Consider the following 18,091-nt stretch of genomic DNA (forward strand, 5'->3'; position numbering starts at 1 on the left):
AATGGTAAGCCCAAAGTGTATAATATCGTACACTGTAATGAGTTTGCTCACTTGGTCATGGTAAGTCCAAAGTGGACAATATCGTACTACGATGGTAGAGTAGGCCTGGGATATGGTGGACCCGGGCCGGGATGTGACAAATGGTATCAGAGCCAATCTCTGGCCGGAAGTGTGCCGACGAGGATCCTTAAATGTATATTCCCATCCGTACCTAGCACGAGGCATTTTGGGAGTTCACTGACTTCGGGTTCCGTATAAACTCTGAAGTTAAGCGAGAAAGAGGTCAGAGCACTTCCAGGATAGGTGACCCACTGGAAAGTTGCTGTTGATTTCCTATTATAATAAATAAGGGAGTGAACATTATCAGCACTTGAGAGGGTAAGCAAAAATGCACTCCTATTTTCCACCACAACAACTCCACGTAACCACGTTGGCTTTCACTTTCAATTTCTTTTGGCCAAATGGTAATGTTGCAACCATGAAAAAAAAATTGAAAATTTTGAAAAGGATCCCTTGGTTAATAAAAAGTAAAACAATAAAGTTCCAACCAACCAAATTTAAAAAGTTAAACGATTTCAACCTTGTTGATTCAACTCATAGTTAGTAAAATACGAACCGATATAATACATAAAAAATAAGTCCGAATATTATTAGACAATTTTGCTACAAAAAATACTTTGAAAATTTCAACAATTTATTTAAATTTTTTATATTTATCTTTTTTAATATTATGTTAAAAATACTAATAGAATAAGTAATTTTGATATGTATTATTAGAAATGTGTTAAAATAACGTGTATTAAACATGAAAAGTATATTAAATTTTTGTCATAAAAATGTGAAAAGTATATATATAAGTGTATAATAGCACATTATACTGTTTGAACTTAAAATACGTATAATTTAACTAATCGTTAAAAAATATACAAAAAAATGCAAATATTTAAAAAAAAATACTTATTTACGTAATTACATATCATACGAAAATCTAATAATTGCTCCTAATATATTTAATTGCTTGATATTAAGAGCATATTAAAGAAGGACATTTTGATATTTTCACACCAATTATTCCCTTTTATAAAAATAGCTATTTCATTATTTTCTCCATAACAATCCGACCCGTCAATATCCAAATACTCCATATTTAACTTAACCAAAATAATAATAATTAAAAATAAAAAAATAAAAAAGAAACTTGGTTGAAAGCTGCAGGCGCTTGTTGTTACATACTTTTCCGCTTCAACCTCTCCGTTTCTGGCAAACCACCGATCCAGTTGGCCATTACACACCACCGGCGCATTCCGATCCGCTGCTACGAGCTCCGACCTTCAATGCGCCTCCGCCTCCGACGACCCGATCCATATCTAGCTCCCAACTCGACCCAACCCCAAATCCCAGCTCCGAAGCACTCTTCACTCCTCCACTAATCTCCCATTCAATTCACTCCCGTCCGAACACAGTTCTACATCTCCAAAGACGACGCCGTTTTCCCTTCAAGATTCAATTACGGACATTGCCGCCTCAATAATCGGTGATCATTTGAATTTTTTCAATGAAATTTGACTGTTCTTTTTTCAATGATTATCGAATTGACATATGTTATTTATTGGTTTGTTGGAAGCTTAGGGTTTTGTATTTCGCGGAATTGCTTTGTTTTTGGAGTTCTTCGTACGGGATCTAGAGGTATCTTTTGTTTCAAATCTTTACCTTCTGTTTGGTTGCTGAGAAAGTTGTGGGGAAAATAAAAATTGAAGGGAAAGTTTGAAGTGTTGCGGCTTCGGTTGCGTTTTTAGTTTTTGGGTCGTAGAATATTCAACTCAAACTTGCATAGTAAGTTGTCTCGAGCTCAGATGAAGATATTCCACCTCTACCGTCAAGGAGATATTGCATATGCATTTTGGAACTGGAATTTCAGTAATCCCATATTCGGTTGATCGCAATTTGGTGAAAAATTAGGAAAGAACTTTGAATTGGAAATAAATTTTTTGTTTGTTTTGGTTAATAAAGAGAAATTAAATAGGTTAATTCAACAAAGTATTCTGAAGATGGCTTATTTGAATTTATCGTTCTGTGCTTATTAATTGAATAAACCATGCCCTTTAATTTCAGTTGGGACTGATTTGTGTGGGAATGAGGTGAGTTTTACAGCCCTGCCAAGGTGAAATCTCACTATGGGACTTTTTGATGGATTGCCCGTGTCTTCAGACAAGGCAGTAAGTTCAAGTCACTTATCTTATTATACCTGTTAATGACTATTTATTGGGTTGTGTGCACTGGATATGGAGCTCATATTCCAAAGAAGATGACACACAACATCACGAAAGTGAGATTTTATAATTTATATTATTTACAAAAAAATATATACAATGATTGAGGTCAGTTAGAACAATTACTGTTCTTTTGGATAGCTAAGATGATGAATTGGAAAGCCTACTAGATAGTAGTTCCAACTTTTTGCACTCAGAAGAAATTCATTTTATCTCTGGCAAGGGGGTTTGGCGCAGGTATCTATGGTAGGAATTTTAATGTGTAAAAGGGTTTTGCATAAAGTTAACTTTTGACTATGTGTAGAGTTGGTTCAATTTTCTTTATCCTTGAAATGTCTTCAGAATTCATGACATGTTCTTTATTCGATTGTAAATAAACGACGCATATTTTAGCTGCTAAAAACTTGGCGTTTTATTTTTCTTTTGGTTGCTGTTGGTGCATATTTCTCATTTCAGAGTTCTAATGAATACATCTGTTGTGAGTCAATACGGAAAAGATTCTTGCTAAAAATTTGATTGACCAAAATGTGTTGTGTCATCAATTCATGGATGTTTACGGTTTGATATAGGCTTAAATTTATACCTGCTGTATGCTACTTATCAATAACAAAAAGGGATTTACTATATTTTGCAAGTTTGACTTGATCCCAACACTCCTTGTTTTTTTTTTTTTTTTTTGAGGATGCAGTTTAGCTGGACAACACCCTGTTTCACTTCATCTTATTTGTTGCTTTTTTTGTTGTGACATTTTGATCTTTTGTGTATACTTCCTGCACACCCAGTGTCACCTTTTGGGCATGTCTTACATAAAATTGGGTAATAAAAAAAATATCATACAGAATATAAAAGGTGAAAATCCTTATAATTTTCTTCAGTAAAACTGGAGAGGAACAGTTTATCAGTGATTCTAAATTGAAAAATAATCTTATGAAAAAGTGTACGGAATCCACATTAAAATAATTCTAATTATCAGAAAAAGAGCTGGAGGTTTATATATTAACTTGGACTCTTCATAATGTTACAATATTGGAACAATAACAATATGTTTATGACGTAAAAATCTTTTACATATGGAGAATTCACTGTAATAACTAGAAGCATGCACCAGCATATGAAAACAATCATTTCATACAGATTTTAAACTTTAGCACGCATGCTTTGTTATGCATAGTGCTTCTTTCTCATTTTTCCTTCTGTCATCATGGTAATTTCAGTATCTGAGGGAAGAGATTGCAAAGATAGATGAGAGCTGGGCTGCTGCTCGTTTTGATTCATTACCTCATGTTGTTCATATTTTGACATCCAAAGATCGTGAAGGTGACATCCAGGTTTTGAAGGAGCAAAGTGATGTTGTTGAGGAGGTTGTGGATGAAGTTGTGCATAATTATCACAGTGGCTTCAACAAAGCTATTCAAAATTATTCTCAGGTCTAGTCACCTTTCTTGATCAAAATATTTAATCTATTTGTCCATTTTTTTCTGTAATTTTTTCAATTTCATATATTTTGAGAATCTGTGGTGATAAGAAACTCAATCTTGTAGGTGCTCCAATAATTCATCTGTTTCCTGACAAAAGAAATTATTTGTCAAAATATTTTGCTTTGAAAATGCTATCGTTTTAATAGTTTTTTTGTTTCTGATTTTGGGGGAAGTGGAGGGTTGTCATAAACAAGAGTTGACTTTTGTATACTGCTATCTCACTCTACTCAATTCCTTCCAGATCTTGCGGTTGTTCAGCGAATCTACAGAAAGTGTTGGTGTCCTAAAGGTTGATTTGGCTGAAGCAAAGAAGCGTCTCAGTGCCCGTAGTAAACAACTGCATCAGTTATGGTACCGGTCAGTTACTTTGCGTCACATAATATCCCTCTTAGATCAAATTGAGGGCATATCTAAGGTTCGTCATATCTTTTTTTTTTAATTTATGAATTTTTATATCTTTAGACCATATCGGGCTCAGTAGTGTTGGGATTATTTCATTCAGTCACTAGTATTTGAACTCTTGACCATGAAGTTAGCTTTTTGGAGGGTGTGTCAACTGCACTCTGCTCAATCCATTGTACTTGAGTTGCAATTGTATTAGTTTGCTCATTCGTATATAAATTCATGAGCATGCATACATACATGAGTAAATTGATGAGCATGTATGCATGTATATTTTGGTTTGAATTTTGAAATAATTTCTTAAAACCCTGACCTTTACAGGTCACGAGATAGAAGTACACGCCCACACGCTCACATCTTACAACTTATTATTACTTGGCACTGTAGCTTCAGATTTAACACATATGTTGTATGGTTTGATACGTCTGTATTGTCTGGTATCCATACTGTCGTTGAACTACCAGTGATAAAATTGTTCCAACTGAATCAACTTCATGCCATGAATGTTTCAATTCTGAAGATTTATCATCTATTCTGGTCAAAATGTGGCCCAGGTTCCAGCTCGGATTGAGAAGCTGATTGCTGAAAAGCAGTATTATGCTGCTGTTCAATTTCATGTTCAATCAATGTTGATGCTTGAAAGAGAGGGGCTTCAAACGGTAGGATTTCTTTTATATTAAAGAATAAAATATTATCTTCTAACAGTATATTTGTCAACTACTTTATTTGTTTTCATGTTAAAATGTTACATAATGTTTTTCCTACTGTTTTATGGTGGCTTGGTTGAAACTTAGTTTCCTCTAACTATACTAGATCCTAAAACAGTTTGTCCCATTGTATTCTCAAGTTTCATTTATGCCCGTCTGTTCAGTAATAATGGTGTCAACTTCAAGCTTCAACCATTTTCTTCATCCAATATATCATGGCGTTTCACCATTTTGCTTCTATATATTTTTAAATTGTTAGCTTCTCTGCAGCCACATGGCCTGGTGGCACTATTTTAATGATATTAAATATTGCATTATTATCTGGTTGATGCGTCCTTAAAGGGACTCAGATCCTCTCCGGATCATTTCCGTGGGGATCCTCCTGACTGATTAATCTCATCCGTTGATACTAATCCAACAGCCAAATGAGTTTCGCATCTTTTCTCTCTTTCCGCTACCCTCTATTCCCCTTGCTCTCTTCCCCTCAACTCCTCTTTCTCCCTCAATTCAAAGCACCCGACCCACCGCCACCATGTTATGAACTGGATTTGAACCAGCATCCCAAACTTCCCCAGAAAAGTTCCATTTTTATTCTGATCATGACAATGGTCTTCCACCAAGTGTTGGATCATTCTACTAGCCCTTAAAAGAAATAGTCATTTTAGCCAATTCTAAAGCTAATGTCCAATAGATGTATAAATACTTCAAAATCTTTTTCTGGACATCCACCCTCCCACTGTAGTTCCACATCTTACACAACCCAGCAACCCCAACCTCCCCTGCTGCAAATTCTTCCTCCTCCTGTTGAATAAAGTCTGAATTCAAAGGACCTACAAAAATATCACTGAACATACTGCAAAAATTAAAGATTCAGAGATAAGAAATACAAAAGTTAACAAGGAATTTAATTGGGGTGGGCTGGGGCTGAAGAAGATTGAGAAGATGCAGGTGTGGCGGTGGTGGGTGCTTCGAAGTGAGGGAGAAAGAGGTGAAAATAATTTGGCTGTTGGATTTGTATCAACGGTTGATATCAATCGGTCAGGAGGATCCTCACGGAAATGATCCGGAGAGGATCTGAGTCCTCCTTAAAGGTGCATCTGACACTTAAAGTTCTTAAAGCTATCAGAACAGGGTCTAATAGACACGCTCTCATTTTTTTTTTCTTGATGCAATTTAGCTTTGAAGAAATATTTCAAATGTTACCGTTCTAGTACTGTATATGAATCAGTAGTTATAATTGATTGGCCCAGGTCGGTGCCCTTCAAGATGTTCGCTCTGAGTTGACAAAGTTGCGAGGAGTTCTGTTTCATAAAGTGCTAGAGGATTTGCATGCTCATCTTTACAACAAGGGTGAATATAGGTATTTACTTGTGTTTTGGAGTTTTTTCCTTTTGGATACTTTCATATATTTTGCCTCACTTTAAAAATAGTACTTTTCAGGTGAAAAAAAAAGAAGAAACATTTTACTTTATAGTTTTCAGTTGTTCTGCATACTTATGGGGTGGCTGGGATGTTCTGGGTTTTAGCCATTGGAGGATTTGTTCACAATCTACAGCTTTGTATTTCATGTTAGCTGGGCATTGTCTGTTTGTTCCTGCTGCTGTGAGAAACTATACTTGTATAAACTTGTGATGATTTTTATAGAACTCTACCTCTCCGGGGGCATTTATCTTCGTCTTTTGGGGAAATCGATGATCGATCAATTTCCTAGCTTTGTATCTCTTTTTATCCTGTGCTATACTCTCAAAAGCTGTTTCTCATATATGTTGTCCTTCTGCCGATTCGTGCCGATTCTTTCTTCAGCTCAGCTGCTTTAAGTTTGCAAGAAATGGATGATGAGGTACCAACCACCACTGCTGCTGTATTGACTGATTCACAATCCCTGTCTCGAAGAACCAGGCTGTTAAAAGGTGACAATCAGTTCGGTATTCAAGGAGATGGATCATATAGGACAGGTTCTATTGATGGAGGGTAAGATTACAAAGTTATTTGTAATGGCTTGAACCTACTATGTTATTGTTGCATGCTGGGATTTTCCTTCAACATGCATTATTATCGCATTATTTTCATATGAAAGTTATATTCCTTTGTAAAATGTGGATTCTTTTGTTTATACTCTATACTAGAATCAAAGTAAGTTCACAATGCCTCAAATTCTTATTTGGCATTTTTTCTGCTGCTGCACTATATTATGTAGTTAATTTCTTCAAGACCCTCCTGGATATTTGTATATTCGTTAGGAATTAGGATAATAGCATCCATCTTCAAATAAGAGGAAGGTTCCCCACGAGGTTAATAGGTTGGATAGAATATTTTTTATTGGCTGCTAAGTACCCGTTTAAACTAGTTTTTGGAAAGAAGTTAAAAAAATGTCACTACAGTGTCTTGATGGTTATATGTGGCTAACTGTGGGTAGGCCTCCAGGATATTCTATAGGGGTGTGATATCCACACACCCCTTTTGACTCTCACACACCCTTCTAATTTTTGGCCGTCGGATCAGTTGAATTGATGAAGATCAAATGACAGAAATTAACCAGAGGTGTGTGAGAAGTAAAAAGGGGTGTGTGGATAGCACACCCCTATTCTATATTGCCTTTTGCAATATTCTTTTTCCATCTGTTCAATTGAAAGTCTAAATCTAAAATGTATGAATTAAGCTTATAATTAGAGGATTGAATTCTTAATATTATTATATTGTGCTTTTCATTTGGTAATTCTATATCTAAATTCTGAATGTATTATTCAGTTCATCTTTTGATGGAGTTGCTGAGGAGGGCACTTTGGAACTGCATGAGGAAGGTACCTCAGATGGGCAGACATCAGTGAGGGTCAATGGTGATGTCAAAATTGTTCCTCGTGAGATGCCAACATGGCTTCAGTATTCCACTCCGGACGAATTTCTTGTATGACAACTGTGATTGTTCATATCTCATGTTTTCTTTTGAATGAGTTTCTCTTCTTTCGTTCTGAAAGTTCTGGGGTTTTCATTTGGATGTAGGAAGCAATAAAGAAAAGTGATGCCCCACTTCATGTCAAGTATTTGCAGACTATGGTTGAGTGCCTTTGCATGCTTAGGAAAGTTGCAGCTGCTGGTGCTATAATATGGTTTGTTGTCTGGTTTTACTTTTATCTCGTTTGGTTGGTCGTCAGTTGTATTTCATCAAGAATACTTATTAACCTCTTTGATATTGTGTTCTTACCCATAACAGCCAAAGATTGCGACCTACAATTCATGAGATCATCACATCCAAGATTAAAGCTCATGCTGAACTTGCTAATTCTTCAAGGTCTAGCATTGGGCAAGCTTCCCGAACAACAGCTGGTCTACATTTCATGAAGGGACAGTTACAAAGTTATCAGTTGCCCAAACAGAAGCGTCAGAATGGGATATCACTGTCTGGAACTCTATTGGCAGTAAGCCCAGTCTCATCTGTAATGGCTCCTGCAGGGAAAGCACAAGCCGTGGCAAAAGAACTTCTTGATTCAATTTTGGATGCTGTTGTTCGGATATTTGGTGAGATACTTTTCAGTTTTTAATGTGTTCTTAATTCTATTTTTAGGTTTTAATGATGTGAATATAAATAGTATACATATATATTTTCAACATTGAAATTAATTTCCCTAGCATAATTATTCAGAGAACCATGTTGTTGTTGGGGAGCTTTTGGAATCAAAGTCCTCTGTTCAAATAGACATGAACACACCAAAATCAATGCCAACAGATGTAAATTGGAATACTGATTTGGAAGCATCTCAAGTTACTGGAGGCTATAGCATTGGTTTTTCCTTGACAGTATTACAGGTAAACTATCTGTTTCAAGTTTTTAATGGTTAACTTCCACATGGTGTATCCTCTAAAGGAAATGCTGTGGAGGGACGTGCATGTCAGTTCTAAAACTGTCTTTTTATTTTTCCCTTTTTCTTTTCATGTGTTAAAGAGTGAATGCCAACAACTTATTTGTGAGATTCTGCGGGCAACTCCTGAAGCTGCATCTGCTGATGCTGCTGTACAAACAGCTAGACTTGCAAACAAGGTCCCTTCCAAAGACAAGAGGCAAGTAAATTGGTTTCATATGTTGAAAAACACTTACTAGACCTTGTTCTTTAATGTAACCAACGGCAATAGACTAAACTAGAAAATATTGAAAACTTAGAAACACACAAGAATTATACTAGTTTGACAGAACTTTTGCCCATGTCCGGTTGTGATTTCTCTAGGTAGAGAAATCACTGCTCCTTTGATTAATAATAGAGATTACATAACTTTTGCAAACCCTAGAACTAATCTCAAAACTCTCGGCTGTCTCTGGCTGTTTCTCTCTCTGAAAAATTAAGCCTTGCCACACCCTATTTATAGGCATAGGATTAGGAAATTACACTTATCCAAATCCAAATAGACTTCTAGAAATCCAAACCTAAATTGAATAAGGAAAACTGAAATTCTTTAGTAATCCCTCTAGGACAAGAATCGTTATACCTCTAATTTTCCTAAAACAAACCCAAACCGAATAGGGCATATTTGACGAGCCAAAAATCCTAACATCATATTCATCTAACCATATAGTGTCACTTAAGTTATTGATTCTGCTTGATAGGATGGCGGTTTTCTAGTTTAATAACTTATGAAATCACCACCAGGGGGCAGTGGTTCTAAAAAGCTTCATAGTAGATGTTTTCTCGACTACTTGGGTTTGCTGAATGAAACACATGCTTAAATGAAACAATTGTGACTGGTTGGAAAATTTTAATCCACCATATATGCCAAGGATTCATATATATTGTTCTATAGATATGATGTCACTTTTGAAATTAGGTCCCTTTCTTACAATTCGGGATATATCTCCTTTTGTGAGAAGTTACTGGACTTATGCCTTTTTTTCTTCATGATAATGGGTTACAGGGATGATGCAGAAGGGGGTCTTACCTTTGCTTTTCGCTTCACAGATGCTGCTATTTCTGTTCCCAACCAAGGTATGCTTGATTTTGCTCCTGCAGTACTTAATAACACTTAACTATCTAGCATAATGATGAGTCGAAGAACACCATGCAGTAATTTACGAACGTCAATATACTGTCTATTGGGGTTACAAGGTCAGCCTTATCTAATGGATAGCGTCAAACTGTGGCAGCCTTATCTAGTAAATGTGAATGTTATGATTATTGCCAGGTTACATGGACTCTTCACTTCACCTTGTTCCTTGTACCTGTGTCAATAAGACATGACACTGTTAAGGGGTATGAGTATGGCATTAGGAACTGCTGATGCATAGAAGACCTTTGGATAAATACAAACCCTGATATACTTGGGTGTAGACCCTCACATGATTCCCATAATCAAGTTCATGTCACAAGTAACATCAATAATTTTATAAATTCCTGAAGAAATGAGTTCTTTCTCTGTACTTAGTTGATAAGCTACTTGTTAATTGTGCATATGAGAAGCATAAATTCACATCAGAAATCTGATGATAGAAGATTTTTACTTCTGAGGTTCTCAGAGGCTTTTGTTTTTCACGACAGACATGATACAGTTTGTCTGATATGTGTTACTACATAGGTACTGATATAGTACTTGCTGATGATTGAGCTTGTCTGATGTGTGTTCAAGGTTACTCAATATATTAATGAATTGAATCATTGATTGTGTCATAAGACCCTGGTGTCCAAGCCCCAATCAAATTATTGCTTTGATTATTTATTTTGTTGCAGTTTCTCATATTTCTGGAGATTAGCATGACCTTGGACTATACATTGGTGGATTTTTCCAACAATGAATCATTGTGATTTTTCACCAAGAATAGAGCGACCTTATTGATCAAATCACTTTCACCTTTAACTTATATAATTGAGATGCTCCGTTGTATGTAACTGAAGATACAGTAGATATTGAAGAAAGATGCCCTTTCCTCCTTCCACAAATATAAGTCAGTTTGTATGTCGTGGATTTTTCAAACCATTGCTTTATGGTGTTTGATGTCACCACTAACCTTCAAGTTGGAGTGTTTTGATTTATCGACCGAAAGAATCACTTACTTCATAGGGGTGCTTTCTAGTTTAAAAACTCTCTCAATAGGCTGGTGCTTTCATAAGTTATATTTTTAAATTCTTCTAGATTCAAAGTTTTCTTCAGTTTTCAACATGTTGCGTCTGACATTTCTGTTAGTTAGTAACATGTTATGGTGGTCTGCATCTTCCATTCTCCAGGGGTTGATCTCATTCGTCAAGGCTGGAGTAGGAAAGGTCCAAATGTTTCACAAGAAGGTTATGGGTCCGCAGCTATCTTGCCTGAGCAAGGCATATATCTTGCAGCATCTGTATACCGGCCTGTTATTCAGGTTGTTAGGATTGTTCTTAATCATGTCGTTAAACACGAGTTCTGCGATTGTACACAGTGGGTTCGTCTTTTGACCTTTTTCTGACTTTATGTGCTCTTCAGTTTACAGATAAGGTCGCATCAATGCTTCCGAAAAAGTATTCCCAGCTGGGGTAAGCCTCAAAATCATATTGCTCTTTTCTTTAAGTAATTGTGCATATCACTTTACGTTTAACATGCAACGGGCAAGATGCTAGTTATTCGCTTTCATTCTATTTCCATTTTATTGCTTAAGCAAATGTTACTTGGCATGGGATAGGATATGCAGAGAGAAGAAAATCCTGTTGATCTTAAATTTGAACTTCTGATCCTATTTCTGTTGTTAGTCTTGTTGATGACTTATATAAATATATGTTGGTAATGGTCTCTATATGCCGATGCCAAATTGTCTTTCTTAATATATTTGAATCTACTAAACCTCTTATGTCTGTCGAATTATATTTAAGAGGATGGTAAAGGTTGCGTCTGTCCAGTAATCTGTCCTGTAGGCAGTCCAATTGCCCATCTGTCCACAAGGCGAGATCCAATTCAGTTGTGCCGCTGTAGCATATAGTTCCTCATAGTCATATTTGTACATGTGTCTGTATCAAAAAAGATAAAATTGTATCAACTGTTTTTCAGTCTCCTTTTATGCCACTATTGATGCATGAGTTTCCGAATGTCTCAGCCACAAGTTGTAGTCTCACTAACCCCACACATATAGGTTTAAATATAGTAATTCTTCAAAATTGGGATTCTTTGCTGTTTAGGCTTAGTGAACTACTGGTCCTGTGATCTGTTTGCTTATTGATCCACAGATGAGTTCGGTTCATCTTCTTTGTTATCTCCATATTTTATGTTATTATTATTATGAATTTGGGTGTTGCATTTCCTCTTTGTTGCCATTTACTTTTCTGGGAAAAATTGTAAAACTAACTTCTGAATCTACAGTAACGATGGATTGCTGGCTTTTGTGGAGAACTTTGTGAAGGACCATTTTCTACCCACGATGTTTGTGGACTACAGAAAAGGAGTACAGCAAGCTATATCAAGCAAGTTCTATAACTAATTACTCTACAGTGACCTTTTTTTATTCTTTTTATTTTCTTGCATAACATGAAACTACATTGATCAAATGATTTCACTTGTATGTGCCCTAAACCCTGATAAAACTTGCTTTTAAAATAACGCAGATGCATATATGTATAATTATATAATGCATACATACATACTTAGTTGTAAGCTATATATTTTTCTAGTAATCTTACCCAAGTAAGAGGTTGTAGGCTCATGCCCTTTGTATAATTTAATTTCTATTTGAATTCTGTAGACGTGAATGTTATATTTTATATAGAGTTTTTATGGAATTGACCTTTAACAAGTAATACATATTCAAATAGATATGATCAGAAACCATTTCTGTCAACAATAAGGAATTCTACTATTACTGCCTCACTCATCTGGAGCATTGAACAAAAGTTTTCTTGTACATAATGGAACAGTCGCATCATTTGCACTTAAAATTTGATTTTGGGAAGCATTTTAATTTTTATAGGTCCAGCTGCGTTCCGGCCCAGGGCACATGCTGCTGCATCTTATACTCCTTCAGTTGAGAAGGGTCGACCTGTCTTACAGGGACTGTTGGCAATAGATTTTTTAGCAAAAGAGGCAAGTTTGAACTTTTCCCTAAGAGAATTTCCTTTATAGTATTGGAGTAGTGTCTCTCTGCTCCACTGTGGATGATTTTTTTAACATTGTGCTCAAGTTATTTTAAATATATGGATGAATAATCTGATTTTAAATATATGGATGAATAATCTGATTTGAAATTATTTACTGCAGGTGCTTGGTTGGGCACAAGCTATGCCTAAATTTGCCATAGACCTTGTGAAATATGTGCAAACTTTCCTTGAGCGAACCTATGAACGATGCCGGACCTCATACATGGAGGTAAGGATGTTTCCCTTCTCACTTTCCTATTCTCCTAGCACAGCAGGAGTGATGCCAACCATACACTAAAAATATATTTAATTACTATAATAGGTGATTATAGTAAGACTTGAGAGAATGATGCCAACAGTAAACAAATATAAATGTCAACAATGTCCTAGATTGAATTTCACATTTTCTCGTTCATAGTTTCTTGATTTCTAATCAGTACCCCGACAAGTAGTTAGCACATGCCATGATAATTGATCATGAATCCAATTTTTGGTATTCTTCAGGCGGTTCTGGAGAAACAGAGCTATATGCTCATTGGAAGGTATGATATTGAGCAATTGATGCGTCTCGATCCAGCAAGTACATGTTTACCAATTTCCTTTGGTCAGTCAAACATTGAAACCCATGCTTCGGATTCTGAAAATCTTGAGGTTGAATTACAATTAAGCGACCTATTATTGAATTTGCGGCCTATTAAGCAGGTATTTCAGTTGGCCGCCTGATGTTTACAGTTGTTCTTTCTACTTGAATGATTACAACTTATTGTTATCATTTATTGTTTCTGTTTTTTTCAGTAAAAGATGTTAGACTAACTTCCCTTCAGATTTTGTAGTAGTGAGGCCTTGCTGACATATTAATTGATTAATTTTTTGAATATGTAGATTATGGATTGACTTTCTTTTTCAACTCTGCCCCTCACAGGATAATCTAATTCGTGATGATAACAAACTAATATTGCTGGCTTCCCTTAGTGATTCGTTGGAGTATGTTGCGGACTCTATTGAAAGGTAAGCTCTCATCTGGCTGGATTTATTTTTTTATTAGATCAGTGGAGTATGTTGGGAGTAGCCTCTTCATAAATGGGGGTAAGGCTAGCCAACATTCACCTCTCCCAGACCCTGCGTAAAGCGGGAGCCTTGTGCACTGGGTACGAGTGGAGTTTGTAAGTGATCACAGAGTGGACAACAAGAAACTTGTTAGTTTAATTAAAAGTAGCAAGATCCTATTTTTAATCCCTATACTCCATATGGCAATGAGTAGTGTTATCTGAGATTAATGTGGCAAAAGTTATCTTATATAACAAGTTATCATGAAAACAATCATGGATCTCGTGTGGATGCTAATGATACTGATTGATGCTCCTTTGAAGAAAATGCTAATGTATACCCACAAAATTATGTTGTTTTTATGGATGCGAAGAATCTGTTTCCAGAAGTTTTTCCCTTCACTCCCTTGTGTGAAGTTTGTTATTATTTTCAGAAGTTTCGACAACCCCTTTATTTTTCTAATTTTTGTTTTCAATTTGTACATGTCCAGTTTCAACCTCAAACGTAGAACCTTTTTTATGCTTGAAATCTTTTCAGTAGGCAATTTATCCATGATAGATGAATGAGCACAACCGTTGTTCATTATATAGGCTTGGGCAGACAACCTTCAGGTCTCCAAATGAAGTAGAAGAGAGTGGTATGAACCGTCATCAACGAACAACTAGTGCTGCTTCTAGGGATCTGGCATCGTTTGCAGATGAGTATAGAAAATTGGCAATTGACTGCCTCAAGGTTTTACGTGTTGAGATGCAATTGGAGACGATTTACCATATGCAGGTATGTGATATTTAGTTTTCATATATTGAGTCGACTTTGAGAGTGATACTTGTTAGAATTGTCCTGTAATGAAAATAGCATCGGTGGACTGAAATTGTGGTTTAAACAGGAAATGACAAATAGGGAATACATGGAAGACCAGGATGCAGAAGAACCAGATGATTTCATTATTTCACTTACTGCACAGGTCAGTATATTCATGTCCAGCTTAAGCAGATGGGAGCCATTGGATCAACTGTACTTTTCTTTCTTGATTTGGAGAGAAATCGTAAATAGGAATTATTATACACCACGTCTTTTTTAAAAGGTTTTTTAGAAGGAAAACTAATGAAAAAGGCTTAAAAACTTTGAGTTTTAACGAAAATGACAAAATAAAGGGTAAAGTGAATAGTACCAGGATTGACTTTTTAGTGTAAAAATGTGGTTTTTTGTTAAAATGAACAGTACCGAGAGCTTTTCGTTAAAATTCCCTTTTTTAAAAGGATATTTACTTTAATAAAAAATTAATTCTTTAAGGACCAGTGATTTCTGAGTGCCACATGCTCTTCTTACATAATATTTGTGTTTCTTTGCCTATAGATAACACGCAGGGATGAGGAAATGGCACCTTTTGTTGTGGGAACGAAGCGAAACTACATATTTGGTGGGATTTGTAGCATCGCTGCAAATGCATCCATCAAGGTTTGTACTTTTTATGGAGTCTTTGACTCTTCTGTATGATATATTAATATTATATATATATATATCATTGTGTGTGTGTGTATATATATATATATATATATCATTGTAGATATATATATACTCATAATCTCATGCAAAAGTCTGGTTCAACTGATTCAGCCAGATTGGTGCTTGTTATGTCATGCCATCTGAAACATCATGAATACATGAATTGGAAATGTAAAAAGGCTTCATTTTCTCAACAATTTTTGCTGTATTTTATTATCTTCTCTGAACTTCTTCATTCATCAATCATTACAAGCATAAGGAATTGTGCCGAGAAAATATTTCATTGCCTTACGTTACCTTTTTAGCTTTTTGTTGCACCATCATTGAAATCACGGCACGGGAATTCATGAATAGCATTCATCATCACCCATTTTATTCATCTAGTGATTGAAATCCAAAGAACCACGTGAAAGAAGGCTTATTTATTATGTGCATTTTATCTATTCCGTCAGACCATAAGTCTTTTCCATCTGTTCACTGCTGAATGCTGATGTGAGATATTGCAATCTTAACAGGCTTTGGCTGATATGAAATCCATCAACCTTTTTGGCGTTCAGCAGATATGTCGGAATTCAATCGCCCTGGAACAGGTAAGTCATTTTTTTTAAGGGAACTTTGACGAAAAGTTTCCGGTACTGTTCACTTTAACGAAAAATCATTTTTTTACACTAAAAAGTCAATCCTGGTACTATTCACTTTACTATTTATTTTGTCCTTATCATTAAAACTCAAAGTTTTCAAACCCTTTTCATTAGTTTTTCTTTTTTTTAAGCCTTTATTCAGACACCCCAAAATTATTGTGATAAGGCTTTTTGGTTCCGATCTTGAAGTTATGAACGTTACCACTGGTAATAATTATTATTGGCACTGCAGGCCCTGGCTGCTATCCCATCAATTAACAGTGAAGGTGTCCAACAACGACTAGATCATGTCCGAACTTACTATGAACTCCTAAACATGCCATTCGAGGTAAGTCATTGGTATTGCATATTTTGTTTCACTCTATATTTTGGTTTTCCCGTAGTGATCAACATTTTTCACCTGTTTGTTTGCAGGCCTTGCTAGCTTTCATCACAGAGCACGAGCACTTGTTCACGACTGCAGAGTTAGTCAATACGTCCCTCTTACCTATACTTATCATGGTCATAGTAACTTTTATAGCTGCTGAATAACATGTAACATTTCTCTCGCAGGTATGCAAATCTTCTGAAGGTCCAGGTTCCAGGAAGGGAGATTCCTGCCGATGCTCAAGATCGTGTATCAGAGATTTTATCCCGTTAGCCATCTCTTGCATTTATTCTCTTTCGTCGAGATTAAGAGTTCTTTGCTGTGGAAAATGTGGTAGCATCTATGTAAAGTGTTGGTCATACTCAAATTGGCGGGTGCAGCAAAAGCAGATAAGAAGAGTGAATTTTGTGGAAGTTGCCGTGTCAAATTTTTTTTGCCGAACTGTACAATGATGGCGAGGGTTCCGGTTTTCCTTTTGTTTCGACAATTTGTTAGTGTAGTGTCAATTTTTTGTTGTTGCAGTGTGTAAGAAGTTAATGCTTAGTGTTGGTCATGAAGAAACGAAAGCCGATGTAAATTTTCATGTAAATCATTTGTATTGATTCTCAAAAGCGTCCATTTATCGAAGAGCTAGGACTCGATTACAGCCCTGCCCCGTTTCATCGTTTTGTTATTTCGGGTTATGTTCTCCGAATAATTTCAGTTGTCTCGACTAGGAGAATTGGGAGTTACCTTAATTCGGATCAAAACTTTGTAGTTCAAGCCTTGGATGAATTCAAGTTTACGGCCTAGCTCCGTGAGGTTGTGAGCCAAATTTTGGTTTCGGGCCTGAGCAAATCCGCTTTCATTTACTTCTTTTTGCGCAAAAACGACCATTTTTTAAACTTCTCCGGTGATTATCCAGCTAGAGCTTAACCTGGAAACCTCGGCTGTGAGATTACTGTGTTAAGTTATTGTTTTTATGCGAGCGATATTCAATGATGGGTGAATTGAACACGAACCTTATATCAAGCAATGTCTCCCAAATGCAATTTGGTTAGACACTAACAATTTCCCTTGTATACAGATGAGACTCCTTTTAGAGAAATTTTATTTAAACTCATCTAACCTATTTATACACCCAACTTACTCTTTGCACCCATTTGATTTTTAACTAAATTATTAATATATTTTTAAACTCAAATTTAATACCTAATATACCCTATAAACCCAATTCAATATGTAGATTTTTTTTTACACCCATTGAGTTTTTAACTCAAAAGTTGCCTCTGTGCGACTTGACTTTTGATGGTAAAGGGTTTACCTCCTCCTCCTTAAACTTCTCCTCCTCTTCGTAACTGGACAAAGCAACTACTTCTACCTTCATATTAAAAAATGAAGTACCAGAGACAATAGGCTTTGATTAATAAGAACATTATACAAAGCAAACATGACCAGAGTAGAGAAGAATAACTTATATTCTTAGTCCTAGTATCGAGGAAGCAACTAAGCAAGACAATGCAAGGGAATCATGGTTACGTATAAACATATGGGAAGAAGGATTGGTAGGATATTCTGCAGACTACTAGGGTTGGACTTGAAGGCAAGAAATCACTAGA

The 18,091-nt window shown here is 35.9% G+C and overlaps 1 protein-coding gene across 1 annotated transcript; it reads left to right on the forward strand.

Moving 5' to 3' along the window:
- Window positions 1–1,199: 1,199 nt before the first annotated feature.
- LOC126630000 (exocyst complex component SEC8) lies at window positions 1,200–17,143 on the forward strand. Its single transcript, XM_050300178.1, has 28 exons — window positions 1,200–1,534; window positions 1,630–1,686; window positions 2,113–2,216; window positions 3,485–3,697; window positions 3,990–4,163; window positions 4,705–4,809; window positions 6,108–6,217; window positions 6,661–6,828; window positions 7,606–7,762; window positions 7,858–7,964; window positions 8,069–8,373; window positions 8,498–8,661; window positions 8,798–8,913; window positions 9,760–9,830; window positions 11,064–11,194; window positions 11,296–11,345; window positions 12,163–12,263; window positions 12,767–12,879; window positions 13,054–13,161; window positions 13,437–13,634; window positions 13,855–13,940; window positions 14,570–14,756; window positions 14,866–14,943; window positions 15,336–15,437; window positions 16,001–16,075; window positions 16,359–16,454; window positions 16,541–16,590; window positions 16,679–17,143. Exons 3-28 carry the CDS (start codon window positions 2,175–2,177, stop codon window positions 16,764–16,766), a joined length of 3,195 nt encoding a protein of 1,064 aa, XP_050156135.1. The 5' UTR covers window positions 1,200–1,534; window positions 1,630–1,686; window positions 2,113–2,174; the 3' UTR covers window positions 16,767–17,143.
- Window positions 17,144–18,091: the final 948 nt, after the last annotated feature.

The sequence above is a fragment of the Malus sylvestris genome, chromosome 1 (genome assembly GCF_916048215.2).
Source record: "Malus sylvestris chromosome 1, drMalSylv7.2, whole genome shotgun sequence".
Taxonomy (NCBI): Eukaryota; Viridiplantae; Streptophyta; class Magnoliopsida; order Rosales; family Rosaceae; genus Malus; species Malus sylvestris.